This window comes from Pteronotus mesoamericanus, unplaced genomic scaffold, assembly GCF_021234165.1.
Source record: "Pteronotus mesoamericanus isolate MK-2021 breed Mesoamerican mustached bat unplaced genomic scaffold, CSHL_Meso_final contig_130, whole genome shotgun sequence".
NCBI lineage: Eukaryota > Metazoa > Chordata > Mammalia > Chiroptera > Mormoopidae > Pteronotus > Pteronotus mesoamericanus.
The window spans coordinates 13,436,867-13,450,640 of record NW_026555060.1 but is presented as its reverse complement, the minus strand read 5'-3'; the positions used below and the strand labels follow the sequence as shown (position 1 = coordinate 13,450,640).

The following is a 13,774-nucleotide window of genomic DNA, read 5'->3' as shown; positions in this document are numbered from 1 at the left end:
CCAATTTGAAACTCTTCTAGAGAAAGGAGCATTGTTAATGTGCTATACACAGATGTGACTAAATTTACCTATAACTAAATAATTAAATCTATAATTAAAACTATAACTTTACTTTAATGTTGAGGTTTATGTGCTTACAAGTGTAAATTATACATATCTACAAGGGATTTTTTAATACCACTGGGTAAAATAAATAAGTAATGGTAAATTGGCTAAGAGTGAGCTATTGGAAAAAAGCAGCACTATCAACATGATGCATGTCCCTTTATCCTATAGATAAATAACGATGCCAAAAATTACTGCTCTTGAACTTATAATTAGACACAATAGACAACCATGCTTTTAGCAAAGATCATAAAATGTAAAAATATGAAGCTTTTATACCTATATAAAAAGATATCTTTATCTTGTTTTCCTTTTTCCAAAATGGGTTGAACATAACTTCAAACCCAAATAAATTTTTTAAAGATTATTTATTTATTTATTTTTAGACAGAGGAGAAGGGAGGGAGAAAGGGAGAGAAATAACAATGTGTGGTTGCCTCTCTTGCACCCCGCACTAGGGACCTGGCCTGCAACCCAGCATGTGCCCTGATCAGGAATCGAACCAGCGACCCTTTGGTTTACAGGTTGGCATTGAATCCACTGAGCCACACCAGCCAGGGCCCACAGAAATTCTTAGTCTTAAGTTTTTTGACTTAATAAATCTTATTAAAACTTTAAATCTAGAAGAATTTCAAAGTCCATCTAAAACAATTTTCTTTATGGGACATAAATCCTCGCAATGGAATTCTTGAAACTCACTGAACACTGACCTTGATATTTGACCCAACTATTCGGCTGCCTTTCCCCATAATATGGAACTTGTGTCTAATTGAATATGTGCATACTGTATATCTACTAACAAGTTCTTTCTGAATTATCGATGCAATCATGCCATTTCCTACTTTGGAACTTTTGATATAGCTTAAATTCCATGACCCCTGTAATGACACTTGACCCTTTCCTATCTATCTGCTAAGTTTTCTTTTTCATTGTACATAGTTCCCATTCTCACATAATACATTTAGTCCCTACGATGTGAAAATGGAATATACTTCTATGTGTACATGCCTTTGTTCATGCTAGGGCCTCTATCTGAAATGTCCTTTCCCACTACACTTGGAGCTATTAAGTATGTGTTTCTCTTTCTGGGTCTGGAAAAAAACCCCTATAGCTTGGCTGTTGTTGAATCTTCATTTAGAATCATTAGTTAGTGTTTGTCAGTTTCTGTGTTGCATAAAAGTAAGTCTCTGTGGCATCTATTTTATAGGATTGTTATTGCTATCTTTTTAAACTTGTAATTACCACAAAATTATAATTTTTCTGAGGCAAGGATGTCTGTTATCCATTTTTATATCCATAGTACCTTGTCTTGCACCTACCTAATTATGACTGGATTAAAGAATTACTAAGGGAGTTACAATTATTTTTTCTTAAGACTAAAGCTATAAAATAACATCAGCATATTACATATTTTAACAGTCTCTGTTATCAAAGCTATATATATGTATTTTAGCCATTTTCATTTTTACAGTGGATTTTGCCAGAAGAAATGAGATTCACTGAATTTGGAGGAAAGGGTAAAGTGAACAGAAAATTGCATTTACAATCAGGACTTGGCTTACCCATTTATTAGTATATAACTAAGCATTTTCAAATACCAGCTTGCCAATTCTCATTGGCAAAAAGAAGACAATACTACATGTACAGATTTGTTGAGGACCAAATTCAAAATGAGGTAACATCCATGAAAACAATTAATGCTAATTACCCTTCAAGCATCATTATTCACATTCCCAAGATAAAGAACATGAGTGCAGAGAACTAAATTGTCCACTGTTGCCACATTATAAAGGGTGAAGTTACGTGCCAAACAAATATCAAATATCCCACTCTCCTCTTCCAGTATTGGACTTTGTCTTTTATTGTGTGCTACTTAAAAAAATTATAACTTTTTTTTGACTATTGTATTTAAAACATTTTTATTTACTTTATTTTATTATTTTATTTATTTTTAGAGAGGGGAAAGGGAGGGAGAAAGAGAGGGAGAGAAACATCAGTGTGTGGTTACCTCTCACACGCCCCCTACTGGGGACCTGGACCACAACCCGGGCATGCGTCTGTACTGGGAATCGAACCAGTGACCCTTTGGTTGGCAGGCCAGCACTGAATACACTGAGCTATACCAGCCAGGGCATATTTAAAAAATCTTTCAAAAATAATTTTACAAAGACATAACAATGTTACAGGTACTACATCTTCTCTATATAAGACTTCTGTAGATCCAATATAGTGATATCTACCCAATGATCGTCCTAACGTTATGGATAATTGAAGAATCTCTCTTTAGTTAGACATTTTGTTCTGCTCTGTGGACTTAAAAATCAACCATAATCCCTGTCAAAAATGATGTCTACATAATGAAATATAGGAATACCACAGACTGTTCAAGTATTTGCATTTTTAAATTATTAAACTGATATTAGAAAGGAACTATCTTTTTTTTAATACTCACATGATTTCAGTAGTGTGCTAGAATAAGGAGTACTATCCTTTTGATCCATAGACATAGGACAGATTAGTCCTTGAGAAAGTTGTGATGTCTCAGACGCATGAGTTGAAAGAACATTTTCAGATTCCTCACTTTTGTCTGCAGCTGGTGGTGGGTGCTTTTAAAAAGAAAGACAAAAATGCTAACATTCATCATCACAATAACACCACCTAAGCGCATAGACAGTTATACCACCTGAGTAGATTAATTGTTACATAATCTAACATGCTCGATATTTACATTCATCTTGATCATTTATTAAGAAAAAAACCAAGAAAGAATGGGATTTTAAATTTTAAATGGTAACCATGAAAGGGTATGCTATATGAGGCTTTAAAAAAAAAAAAAATCAAGTACTTACAAATCCCAAAGAGCTGATGAGAGATAATACTTGTCCTGGGGTTCTTGAATAATCTTGTCTAGGTTTAGCCATTGATGGTGTTATAAGGATATCCATCATATTGATATCTATGCATGGAAAGAAAATATATGAAATTCTTTAAAAACTTCAACTGTCTATATTCTTAAATTTCTTCAAAAAGTACTTACCTGCTATTATTTCTTACCTCTATTTAAAGTAACTTTGGAAAGGCCAAAATCTGTTAGTTTAATATGACCTTCATTAGAAATAAGCATATTGTCTGGTTTCAAATCCCTGCACATACAAAAGATAAATATCAGATAACTAAAAGAGAGCTAGTATTGATGTTAGAATTACTGGGGGGAAAAATTTACGGAAGTTTTGAAGCCCTATTTATTTTCTCTAAAATAAGGCACTCATTGATGGTTTTGAAACTGCAGTAAAGTTTAAGAAGCAAACTATCATTTGTATATATGAATCTACAAGAAAGTTAACTGATTTAATGGTAATCTTTTGCATTATTCATTAGTCCATTAGAAGAAATCAACCTCATTACTTAAAATAAACCTCAAGCCAGGTCAAAATCCTATTTGCCTCATTCAAGGATGTTAAGGTCAAAATTTCATAGGGCAGAGCCACTTCCCTGACTGTCTGCACAGAACAAAACACTGTAATCAGCTGGGATTATAAAATATAGCACTTTTGAATAATGGTATGATGGAAAAATGATTCAATATTCATCATGATAAAATGACATACTCATGGGCAAAGTAATGTATTACAAAAACATGAGGCAGTAAAGGAAGACTTAATGGAATTTGTAAATTTACACAAGTCAGCAATAAACTTTAGATAACCTGGATATATGGGCAAATGGTTATGCAACTGTTTTAGATATACTTTGATTATTTGTATTTTTAAGTAATAGAGTGGAGAAAAGTCAGTTTTTACCTGTGAATGATTCCATGTCTATGAAGGTAATCTAGAGCCAATGCCACTTCAGAAATATATTTCACAGCCATCTTTTCATCAAAATAACCATATATATGTAGGAGAGACTTGACATCTCCACCGATAAGATATTCCATTACCTATCAAAAGGGAGCATAAATGTTACAGAATAAAACCAATGATTACACTAAAATATATATTATTTGAATAATATATTATTAGTTATATGTTTTTAGCATGGTTCTGTACAACACACATTTTCTTGGTATTACAGTATGCATTAATACCAGGTTTGGTCATGTTGCCTTATAATTTTTTAAATATAAATTACACTGTTTAGTCTGATAAAAAATTCGGACTTACAGAAAGGTATAATAGTACAATAGAATGATTTCCCATATATTCTTCATGTAGATTAACACATTGTTAGCATTTTGCCAAATTTACTTTCTTCCTCTCCACACATGACTATACAATAAATAATATTTATGTTAATCATTAACATAATTATATTTTCCCTGATGACATAATAAACGTAACAACAATTATTAACCTCATTAACAGACTAAAGAGTTTAATTTAAAAAACTATATGGCAACATTAGCAACTGGTATCAGTGTATAACTTTTAAATTTTTGCTGAATAAGTCAAGAATAAGTTGACAAGATTGTGACCCATCACTACTAAATTCTTTATTATGTATCTACTAACAAGGACTTTTTCATATAACTATGATGTAATATAATTCTGAGAACTTAACACTAATATAATGCTATTAGCTAATGTAAAGTCCATATTTAAATTTCTCTGATTATCTCAATATTGTCCCCTGAGAGCTGGAACCATGAATGGGATTTATTTGTCATGTCTCTTTAGTATCTTTTAATCTGAAACAGTTATTAGCTTTTTGGGGGGGATAGTGGGAGACAGTGTTTTTTGATATATTATTACTTTTTCATGATTCAACTCACATTATGCATTTTTGGCAGGAATACATTAGAGACGTTAAATCCTTCTCAGTGACTCCCACCAGGTGAGATACTCAACTAACATCAGTGTGCTCTATGACTGATGACGTTAACTTTGATCACTTAGTTAAAATTGTGACTTCCAGATTTCTCCATTGAAGAAGTACTTTTCACCTTCTGTAATTACTTTATTCTGGAGGAGATACTTTGAAATTACATAAATAATCTGTTTCCCAAAAAACTTTCATTCAATGATTTTAGCATTATGTAACGACAGATGATTCCATAATTGCTGTGTGTGGTTGCAAAGCTGTTTTTCCTTCTATATGTACTAGTTTTAAATTATAAAATTTTCTATAGTTTTCTATAGCTGTAAAATATGCCTATTAAGAAGTAAATAAAACAAGGTAATTTCTTTCCTCCTTAGGTTAGTATTTTCCCTGATACATAGAAGTTAGTATTTGTTGATGAAATCAATCATTAAAAAAATTGATGAAGCACAGAATCTGTCCTGTATACTGTGCCAGTGCTGGGAATATAATGCACGAATAAAATGTAGTCACTGCACTTAATGAGTTTATCATCCAATAGAGGGAAATAAATAAGTAAACAGATAAAGTATCTGAGCGTATGAGATGCTTATTTTCTTGTATTCTCATCAACAGTGATTACCAATCCCTTTTATCTTTGTCAGTCTAAGGAAGTAAAGATGGATGTGTTTAAACGTTTGTTTATTTTTAGGGAAATGTAGCATCTTTTCATACTGTTTTTGGCCTTTAGATTGTGTTTCTCCTGTGAACTACTTCTATTTGCTCATTTTCTTTTGGGGTATGTATTCTTTTTTATTGATTTGTAAAATATGTTTACATAGTAGTAAAATTAGCCTTTTGTCTGTCTTCTGGATAATAAAAATTTTCTCCAAACATGTCATCTGACTATGTATATAGTATTTTGTCACATGTTTTAAAATTTAAGTACTGTATTTTGCCATGTAAAATGCACAATTTTTTTGCCCAAGTTTTTGAGGGAAAAATAAGGATGCACAATTATACATGGGTAGTATCTACATAATTGTTTTAAATTCTTTTATTTATTTTATGGGTTAAAAGTTTAACTCTAGAAAGCAATAACAATATCTGTATGCAAAATAATACCCTGCAATATTAGAATCGGCTTTATATATAAATAAAAAACTGAATTAAAAAATAAAAATGAAAGACTTTTTCCTGAAAGTTTGGGCCAAAAATGTGGGTGCACATTATATACAGGAGCACATTATACACAGTAAAATATGGTAAGTTTTATGTTGTACTTAGTGTCTTGCACCATTCTATGATTATAAAAATATATCAGTTTTTTTCTAGTTTAAGGATTCCTCCTTTTAAGTAGAAAGCTCTTATATGAAAGGGGAACAAATGAACCTACCTCTACATCAAGTTTTATACCCACACAGAGAATCATTTCAAGTGACTTAAGGAAAAAGAATTTGAAAGCATATTCCAAGGACAAAAAAAAACAAACCTGCAAAGAAATCCTAAAATGAATCCAGTTGTTTTAGTGTTAGTAAAACAATATTGGTATTGTTATTTTGAAAATATTAGATACACATATATTGTATGTTAAATAAAGCAAATAGGTAATTATGTTAATTTTATTAGGATCTCAGATTCTCAGTGTAAAAAATATACATATTTTTCCCAAACATTTTTATAGTTTATATATTTTTCAAAATGTTAAGCAAAAACTATAATCTTCTATTGAATTGAAAATATTCATGCATTCATGACATTTTTCTCTTTTTATAAAAATATGTGTTCTCTTGTCTGTTCACTGAAAAGGCCTATAGGGGCTGATCACCTAGTGGCAATGAACGGTACTATTCACTATCACCTAGATTGTGGTCTCTAAACACTATTTCACAATAAAAGTAGCTAGACTTCCTTGCCTAGGTCTAGTACAGGACATTTACAAAATGAGCCGTAGGTATCCTGTCATGCCACAAAGAAAGCAAGCTATCAGGATACTAGGACAGTATAAAAAGGCAGATTAACCGAAGGGGTTGTCGCTAACCAAAGATGGTACAATTTGAATATGATCAGAGTGGATTAAAAACACATAAAACCTATGTATTATAAATCTATAAAATTTCACGAATTCATAAAGATACTTAATAAAAACTAAAAGTAACACTATAAACATCTGGAAGTAGCTCTTCTGAAAATTAGCAATGAAAGAAAAATATCTGTATGCAAAATAATACCCTGCAAATTTCAGACTATAGAACTGGATGACAAGAGAAAGTTCTTTATAAAAGAATTGCAGCTATTAAGAGCTGAAGCAATAATTAAAGTGTACAAACCATCGTTTTCAAGCCTTAATAAAATAATGAGCCCTGGTAATGACTCAAAGGAATCAAAGCCACTACGTGAAAGGTTGATCTAGTTTATCATGTTAATCTTTTGACTTCTGTGTATGTTTAAATGTTTCCATAATAAATGTTTTCATTTTATGTTCTTGTTCCTAGCATAGTACCTGGCATACAGTAGTCAATTATTTTTTTATTATTGTGGCTAAGTTCAGTCATACCTTATCTTTTTTTCCTCAAAGTAGCTTCCCATTTCTGAAAAATCTTTCGTTTTTCTCTAAACCATTGCTTCTCACACTTTAATGTGTCTGGGATCTTGTTGAAATTCAGATTCTGATTCAACAGATTTGGAGTGGGACTTGAGATTCTGCATTTCTATTAAGCTCCTGCATGACGGTGACATTGCTTGTCTGTGGATGACACTTTGAGTATCAATGATCTAAACCAGTGATGAAGTCAGTAGACCAGCTATGGTCCTCTATTCAATTCCAGGAATAGAAAATAAAAAAACATTATCGCTATTTACTTATTTCACCAATTTTAGGACACAGCATTGAAAAAAAATCCACCAAAAATCCTGCCCTTCAACCACGACTCTTAGACTAGGGTTGTGGAAACCCCTGGCTGCCATAGGGCTAAGTCTGGGTTGATGCTGCCAGTCATGGCACTGGGAAAGGCACACACACTGCATAGGACACAGGCCGTGTCAAAGGTATGACAGAGCCCCAATAAGAATTAAAGGATCAAGTAGCTTCCTACCTTCTTTGGAAATGACATATGATATTCCCTTCCTTTTCTGTAAAGAGCCAGATAGTATATATTTTTAGGCTTTGACGGATATCTGGTCTGTTGCTACATGAGAATAAACAATATGTAAACAAAAGGAAGGGTTGTTTGTGTTCCAATAAAACTTTACTTATTGACTGAAATTCAAATTTTATATAAATTTCATGTATCACAAATTCTTCTTCTTCTTTAGATTCTTCCCCAACATTTTAAAAAACAGAAGATGTATTCTTAGCTCACAGGCTATAAAGAAACAGCAGGTCAGATTTGGCCCATAGCTTGCCAACCACTGGCTTAAAAGATGGAAAGTAAAATATTCTTATTCTTTGGTTTTCACCTCACTACTACCATGTATTTTTTCAACCCACTCAAAAAGTGAATATCCTTAAAAAGTAGACCCCCATCTCATGCCTTCTCAGAACCTAGGGGTCTTCCTCTGAGGGTGAATTTCAATACAAAGTTGCACCTTTACTCCAGTATCTTTCCCCCGAACATTACCCAGTCTTATCTCCCACAGAGGAGGTCATCACAAACAGGTATTGCAATGCATGCTAAGGTGTTCATTGGACTGTGGTTTAGAATAGTGAGTAACAAAAACAAAAACGAAACCCAACCAGTTAAAGGAAATTACAGAATTCATAAATAAATCTGTGTAATTTTATGTACTCATTAAGGATGAGGTCACCACGAAATGGAAAAAACAGGTAGAATACTATTTATAATATGATCATATTTTATACATTCATTAAGCAACTGTCATTTGTAATATTTAACATCAGTCTAAGTATACTCACAGATTTACTAAAAGATTAGAAATGTATTTAACCTTTAGGTACTAACGGAGTTTTAGAACAGACTATTTTATAACCTATTCTAATGCTCAGGTCTATAACTTGAAGCTGTATATCATGTTCTTCAATATTAGAGTTCTGTTAATCTCAAGTTTTAGGTATAGCAAAAAGTTGAAGTGTGGCACAAATATGTTCCACTGAGTTGCAAGAAAGCTTTAGCATATCAAGGATAAAGGGCTTGCACTCTTAAGAACAATCGAATTGTGAAAAGAACGATCCTTCTGTTGATAAACATATTTCCCAGGTTTAAAACCTGACATTCTAAAGTCCAATTCATTCACAGAAAACTACTTGTATATACTAAACAGAAGCTACCTGAGTTACCAAACATTTAATCCACAGACCGTCTCTGAAGTCAGAAGACCCTCTAGCATTTGTAGTCAAAGCATGTGCTATCCTTACTTCTTCCTCACTGCTCCCCTCCAATTCCTCATTAGAATTAATAGAGTGCAAGCTGCTGCTTTAAATGAAGAGCAAGCACCTCTCAAACTACATATACCCAAAATCTACTCCTTCTTAATATCTTTCTTATTATACACTAAACTTTACATATTTTTGTTCTTACCAAGTATTTTAGCACTATGTGCCCCACTGTTCTTTGTGCTTTACATTAACCTACGAAAAGTTCATAACCTTTGAGGTAGATACTATTATTATCTCATTTCGTAGACATGTGTCATTTAATGAGGGGAATACATTCTGAGAAATGTCTCTATGCATTGTCATTGCGCAAACATCGCAGAGTGCGCTTACACATACCCAGTGGTACAGCCCACTACACACCTGGGTTATATTGTATTGCCTATTGCTACAAGCCTGTACAAAACAACATGAGATTGAATACAGAAGAGAAAATGACATGACCAAGAGAGGCATTACACTCAAGATGTATGAGAGTACTGCTAGAGTATCAAGGCATACTGTTTTACAACAAGCTTTTTTTTTTCCCTGTAAATAGAAAGTACATTGTAAAAGTAATGAAATAATGATAAAAAAGTATAGTATAGTAAGTACATAAATCAGTAATATAGTCACTCATCAAGTATCATGTACTGTACATTATGTGAGCTACACTTCTATATGACTGGCAGTGTAGCAGGTTTGTTTACACCAGAATCACCACAAACACGTGAGTAATCCATTGCACTACAATGTAAAGACGTCACTAAAAATAGGAATTTCTCAGCTCTATTAAAATTTTATGGGACCACTATGCTATACATGGGCTGCTCTTGACCAAAATGAGCGACACATTACTGTAACTAATTTTATATGTACTTGGCTAAACCATGGTACTCAGATTATTTGGTGAAATACCAATCTAAATGTTGCTATGAAGGTATTTTTGTAGATGAGATAAACATTTAAATCTTCAGACTTTGAGTAAAAGGTGATTACCCTCAATAACGTGGTTGGGCCTCATCCTACTAGCTAAAGGCCTTAAGAAAAAAAAAGAGACTGAAGTGTTGTCTCTCACCTGCAACTGCCACCCCCCACCTCAGAAAGAAGAGAGAATTATGCCTCTACATTGCTTTGGGATTGGTGCTACTATGTCAACTTTTTCCTGGATTTACAGCCTGCCAGCCTGCAGTGCAGATTTCAGACTGGCTAGCCTGTATAATCACTAAGGGCAATTCCTTAAAATAAATCCCCCACTACAAACACACACATATGCACTATTAGTTCTTTTTCTTCGGAGAAGACTGACTAACAGAACAGGTAATATAACTGGCCAAGATCCTAAAGCTAGTAAGTGCAAGAGCTGGAATTTAAATCCAAGTACTTTGAGGCCAGAGACTGGACTCTTAAGTCACTGGGTTCAGTGACTGCTGATTGAAGACAGAAAAGTAAGATCGTTTACTCACCAAGTAGATATTGTTCGCTGACTGCAGTGAATAGTACAAATGGACAATGAAAGGACTTTTGCTTAGGGCCAGTGCATCCCTCTCAGCTTGTACCTGATGAGTCATGTTTTTGTTGATCATATCTGCTTTTTTGACAACCTACAGTAGGTAACATGACAAGAGACATTCAGTTTTACTTTTTTATTACAAATTATTCTCAGGGTTGAAATTACCATCATGAAACAACCAGAGGAAGACAACACAGAGATATCATTTGGATTTCATGTTGCAATCAGGAAACTGCTAGAAAAACAACTAACATGGAAAAAATAAAAACCGAACTTTTTAAAGAGAATTGCTTATCTTGATATCAAGTGTCAAAAGTATCACATCCCTTTTGAGGAGGAAAAAGAAGTAAAACAAATGCTTCCTGACTGCCCTGTATATTAGTAGGGAAAAAAGATTCTGTTCTGCTCTTCTTAAAACAAAGTCAAAAGATAGTAACATCCCTAATGGCTTGCAGATAACCGGGAACCTAGACACAGAGAAATACACACATATGTATATACGTGTGTGTGTATGTATAAATTCTGATTCATTGATGGATGGAAATGGAATCATAAAGAGAAAGTTTGCCTAGAAAATAAAATTTTAAGAATGGTTAGAACTATTGAAACAGTGTCAAGTGCTGTCTCATAGAAAATAACTGACTACTCTTTTCAAGTTTCAAGGTAATTGGTACAGAATCAAAACTATTAAAGGCAGAGCCCTAACTGAATAGTCAATAACTTTGAGATCAAGTCTCAGGACTATCTCAAGGAGAAAAAGGCATATTTTTCCAAAGATTCATTATAGTATTTAATAAAATCATGAATACACTGTAAATCCCAGCCTTATTCCCTTTCCATAAGGAAACTGAGAGCCACTGACAAAGCCAGTTTATAACATGATTTCACCTATCATTCCATTAGATCGGAAACTCTCTGAAGGCAGGTTTGTTTTGTTCACTGTAGCCCAGATCTTAGAAACAAAGGAGATGCTCAAAAGAAATACTAAAAAATGATTTGGTGTTTTCATTTCAACAGCTAATGACTGATTAGTAAGCAGAGTAGAAGGAAAAGCAAAACATTTTGGGAACATATGAAGCAAGGAAGAGTTAATTTCAATGGGATGGGTCTGAAAGGTCAGGGAAGGTTTCAAGGTGAGCTAAGATAAACCTTAATATACATAAATAACACAGGCGGAGAAGAGCAGAGAAGGGTAGAAGAAAAGCACTTAAGGAGCATAAACACAAGCTCAGAAGGGCAATATGCAGAATTCAGAGCCTAGTCAATTGTCTGGAGTGGCTAGAACACAAGATATGTGGAAGATACAGGAAGGTTTAGTCAGAATGAAGCATGAATGTTCTCTCTCTCTCTCTCTCAAGTTTAGAGTCAGAATGAAGCATGAATGTTCTCCCTCCCTCCCTCTCTTCTTCCCTCCCTCTTTTTATGAATGCTTTTCTAAGGAGTTTGGACTTCAGCTTGTATGTCATAGCTTAAGGAATGGATGAAAAAATGAAATAGTGATTCCGGTTAGGGGGCTATTCCAGTAGACTAGGCATTGAAATTAAGGCCTGATGAACCTCCAAAACATCATGTCAAGTGAACAAAGACCAAAGACAATATATTGTATGATTCTATTTATGTACAGGGTCCAGAAAAGACAAACCTATAGAAAGTACATTGGTGGTTACCTGGGACCAGAGGTGTAAAAGCGGGGGAGGCATTGCAGATGGGAAGAAGAGATCTTTTTGGGGTGATAGAAATGTTTTAAAATTGGATTGTGGTGGTGATTACCCAATCTTTAATTTACTAAAAAACCAAATTGTACTTCTAAGAAGGAAGGAAGGAAGGAAGAATGAATGAATTAGAGGAGGAAGATAAAATGAAGAGCTACACTTGGGCAGACTTGGGAATGAAATGGAAGGAGTGATTAGAATAGAGAGAGCCCTGACTGGTGTCGCTCAGGGGATTGAGTGCCTACCTGCGAACCAAAGGGTCACCAGTTTGATTCCCAGTCAGAGCACATGCCTGGGTTGCAGGCCAGGTACCCAGTTGGGGGCGCTCAAGAGGCAACCACACTTTGATGTTTCCCTCTTCCTCCCTCCCTTCCCCTCTGTCTGAAAATAAATAAAATAAAAAAAAATGAGACAGACTTGGCAAGACTTGTTAAGAAGATAGGATACACAGATGAAGGAGAGGAAAGTTAAATGACTCAGGTTATGACAAAGATGATGGTGGTAGTATTAAATGGAAAGGGAATGCAGAAGGCTCAGAGTTTAGGCAGTTAGATGGAGGTGACTGGTCTAGGTTAGGTAAGTACAACATGGAGGTGCCTGCTACCATTTACATAACAATGTCCAACAGACAGCTGAAGTCTCCCACTATTCAGACTGCTGGCTTTTCCCTTCATCACTTTCACTAATTGCTGAACTGTGAGTAATATGAAACTATGAGAGAGTGGATAACCAAGAATGGCCAGAACAGCTTCAAATACATTGAAAGCTCTTGAATGATTTTGGAATACTATATATTGCTGCAAGGATAAAAGGCTGATTTAGGACATATTTCAGTTTAGTCTTTAAATAAAAACACACTCTAGATTTATAATGGAATGTTTGAAGAAGAAAAATGAGGTTGCTTAATAAGATCCTTTGATTTATATGTCAGAAATTAATCCACATCAAATTGATGGAATTAAAACATAATTCGGAAAATAACGTTCAAATTTAAAGTTTCAAACTTAATCCTCATAAAGGCCAAATCAATATAAAGGATTCAAAAGTTCTGGTGTGTTCTGGTGTGTTCTGGTGTCTCTATAGCACTCGCAGTGTGAAGAGAAGGGCGTGGCAGAGGAGAAACAACCGACTTGCCCTCGCTGAAGTATCTCCCAAAGTGAGAAGTCAGCTTGCAGGGCTATGCAGGCGTCAGCAAGTCAGGCCACCCAGTCTAGTTGCTCCAGCAGCCCTGGGGTCTGACCAATTCACGGGACAAAAAGAAGGGACGAAGGGCTGG

At 34.3% G+C, this 13,774-nt stretch overlaps 1 protein-coding gene across 3 annotated transcripts in view; it reads right to left on the bottom strand.

Moving 5' to 3' along the window:
* Nucleotides 1-13,774, bottom strand: part of MASTL (microtubule associated serine/threonine kinase like) — a 29,379-nt gene that overhangs the window by 15,385 nt on the left and 220 nt on the right. For all 3 annotated transcript variants that reach the window (XM_054590270.1, XM_054590277.1, XM_054590287.1), the window contains exons 2-6: nt 10,740-10,877; nt 3,905-4,044; nt 3,159-3,247; nt 2,954-3,060; nt 2,557-2,710 (exon numbers count right to left, since the gene is read on the bottom strand). In XM_054590270.1, coding sequence (XP_054446245.1) covers nt 2,557-2,710; nt 2,954-3,060; nt 3,159-3,247; nt 3,905-4,044; nt 10,740-10,877 — 628 coding nt within the window. The remainder of the gene's footprint in view (nt 1-2,556; nt 2,711-2,953; nt 3,061-3,158; nt 3,248-3,904; nt 4,045-10,739; nt 10,878-13,774) is intronic.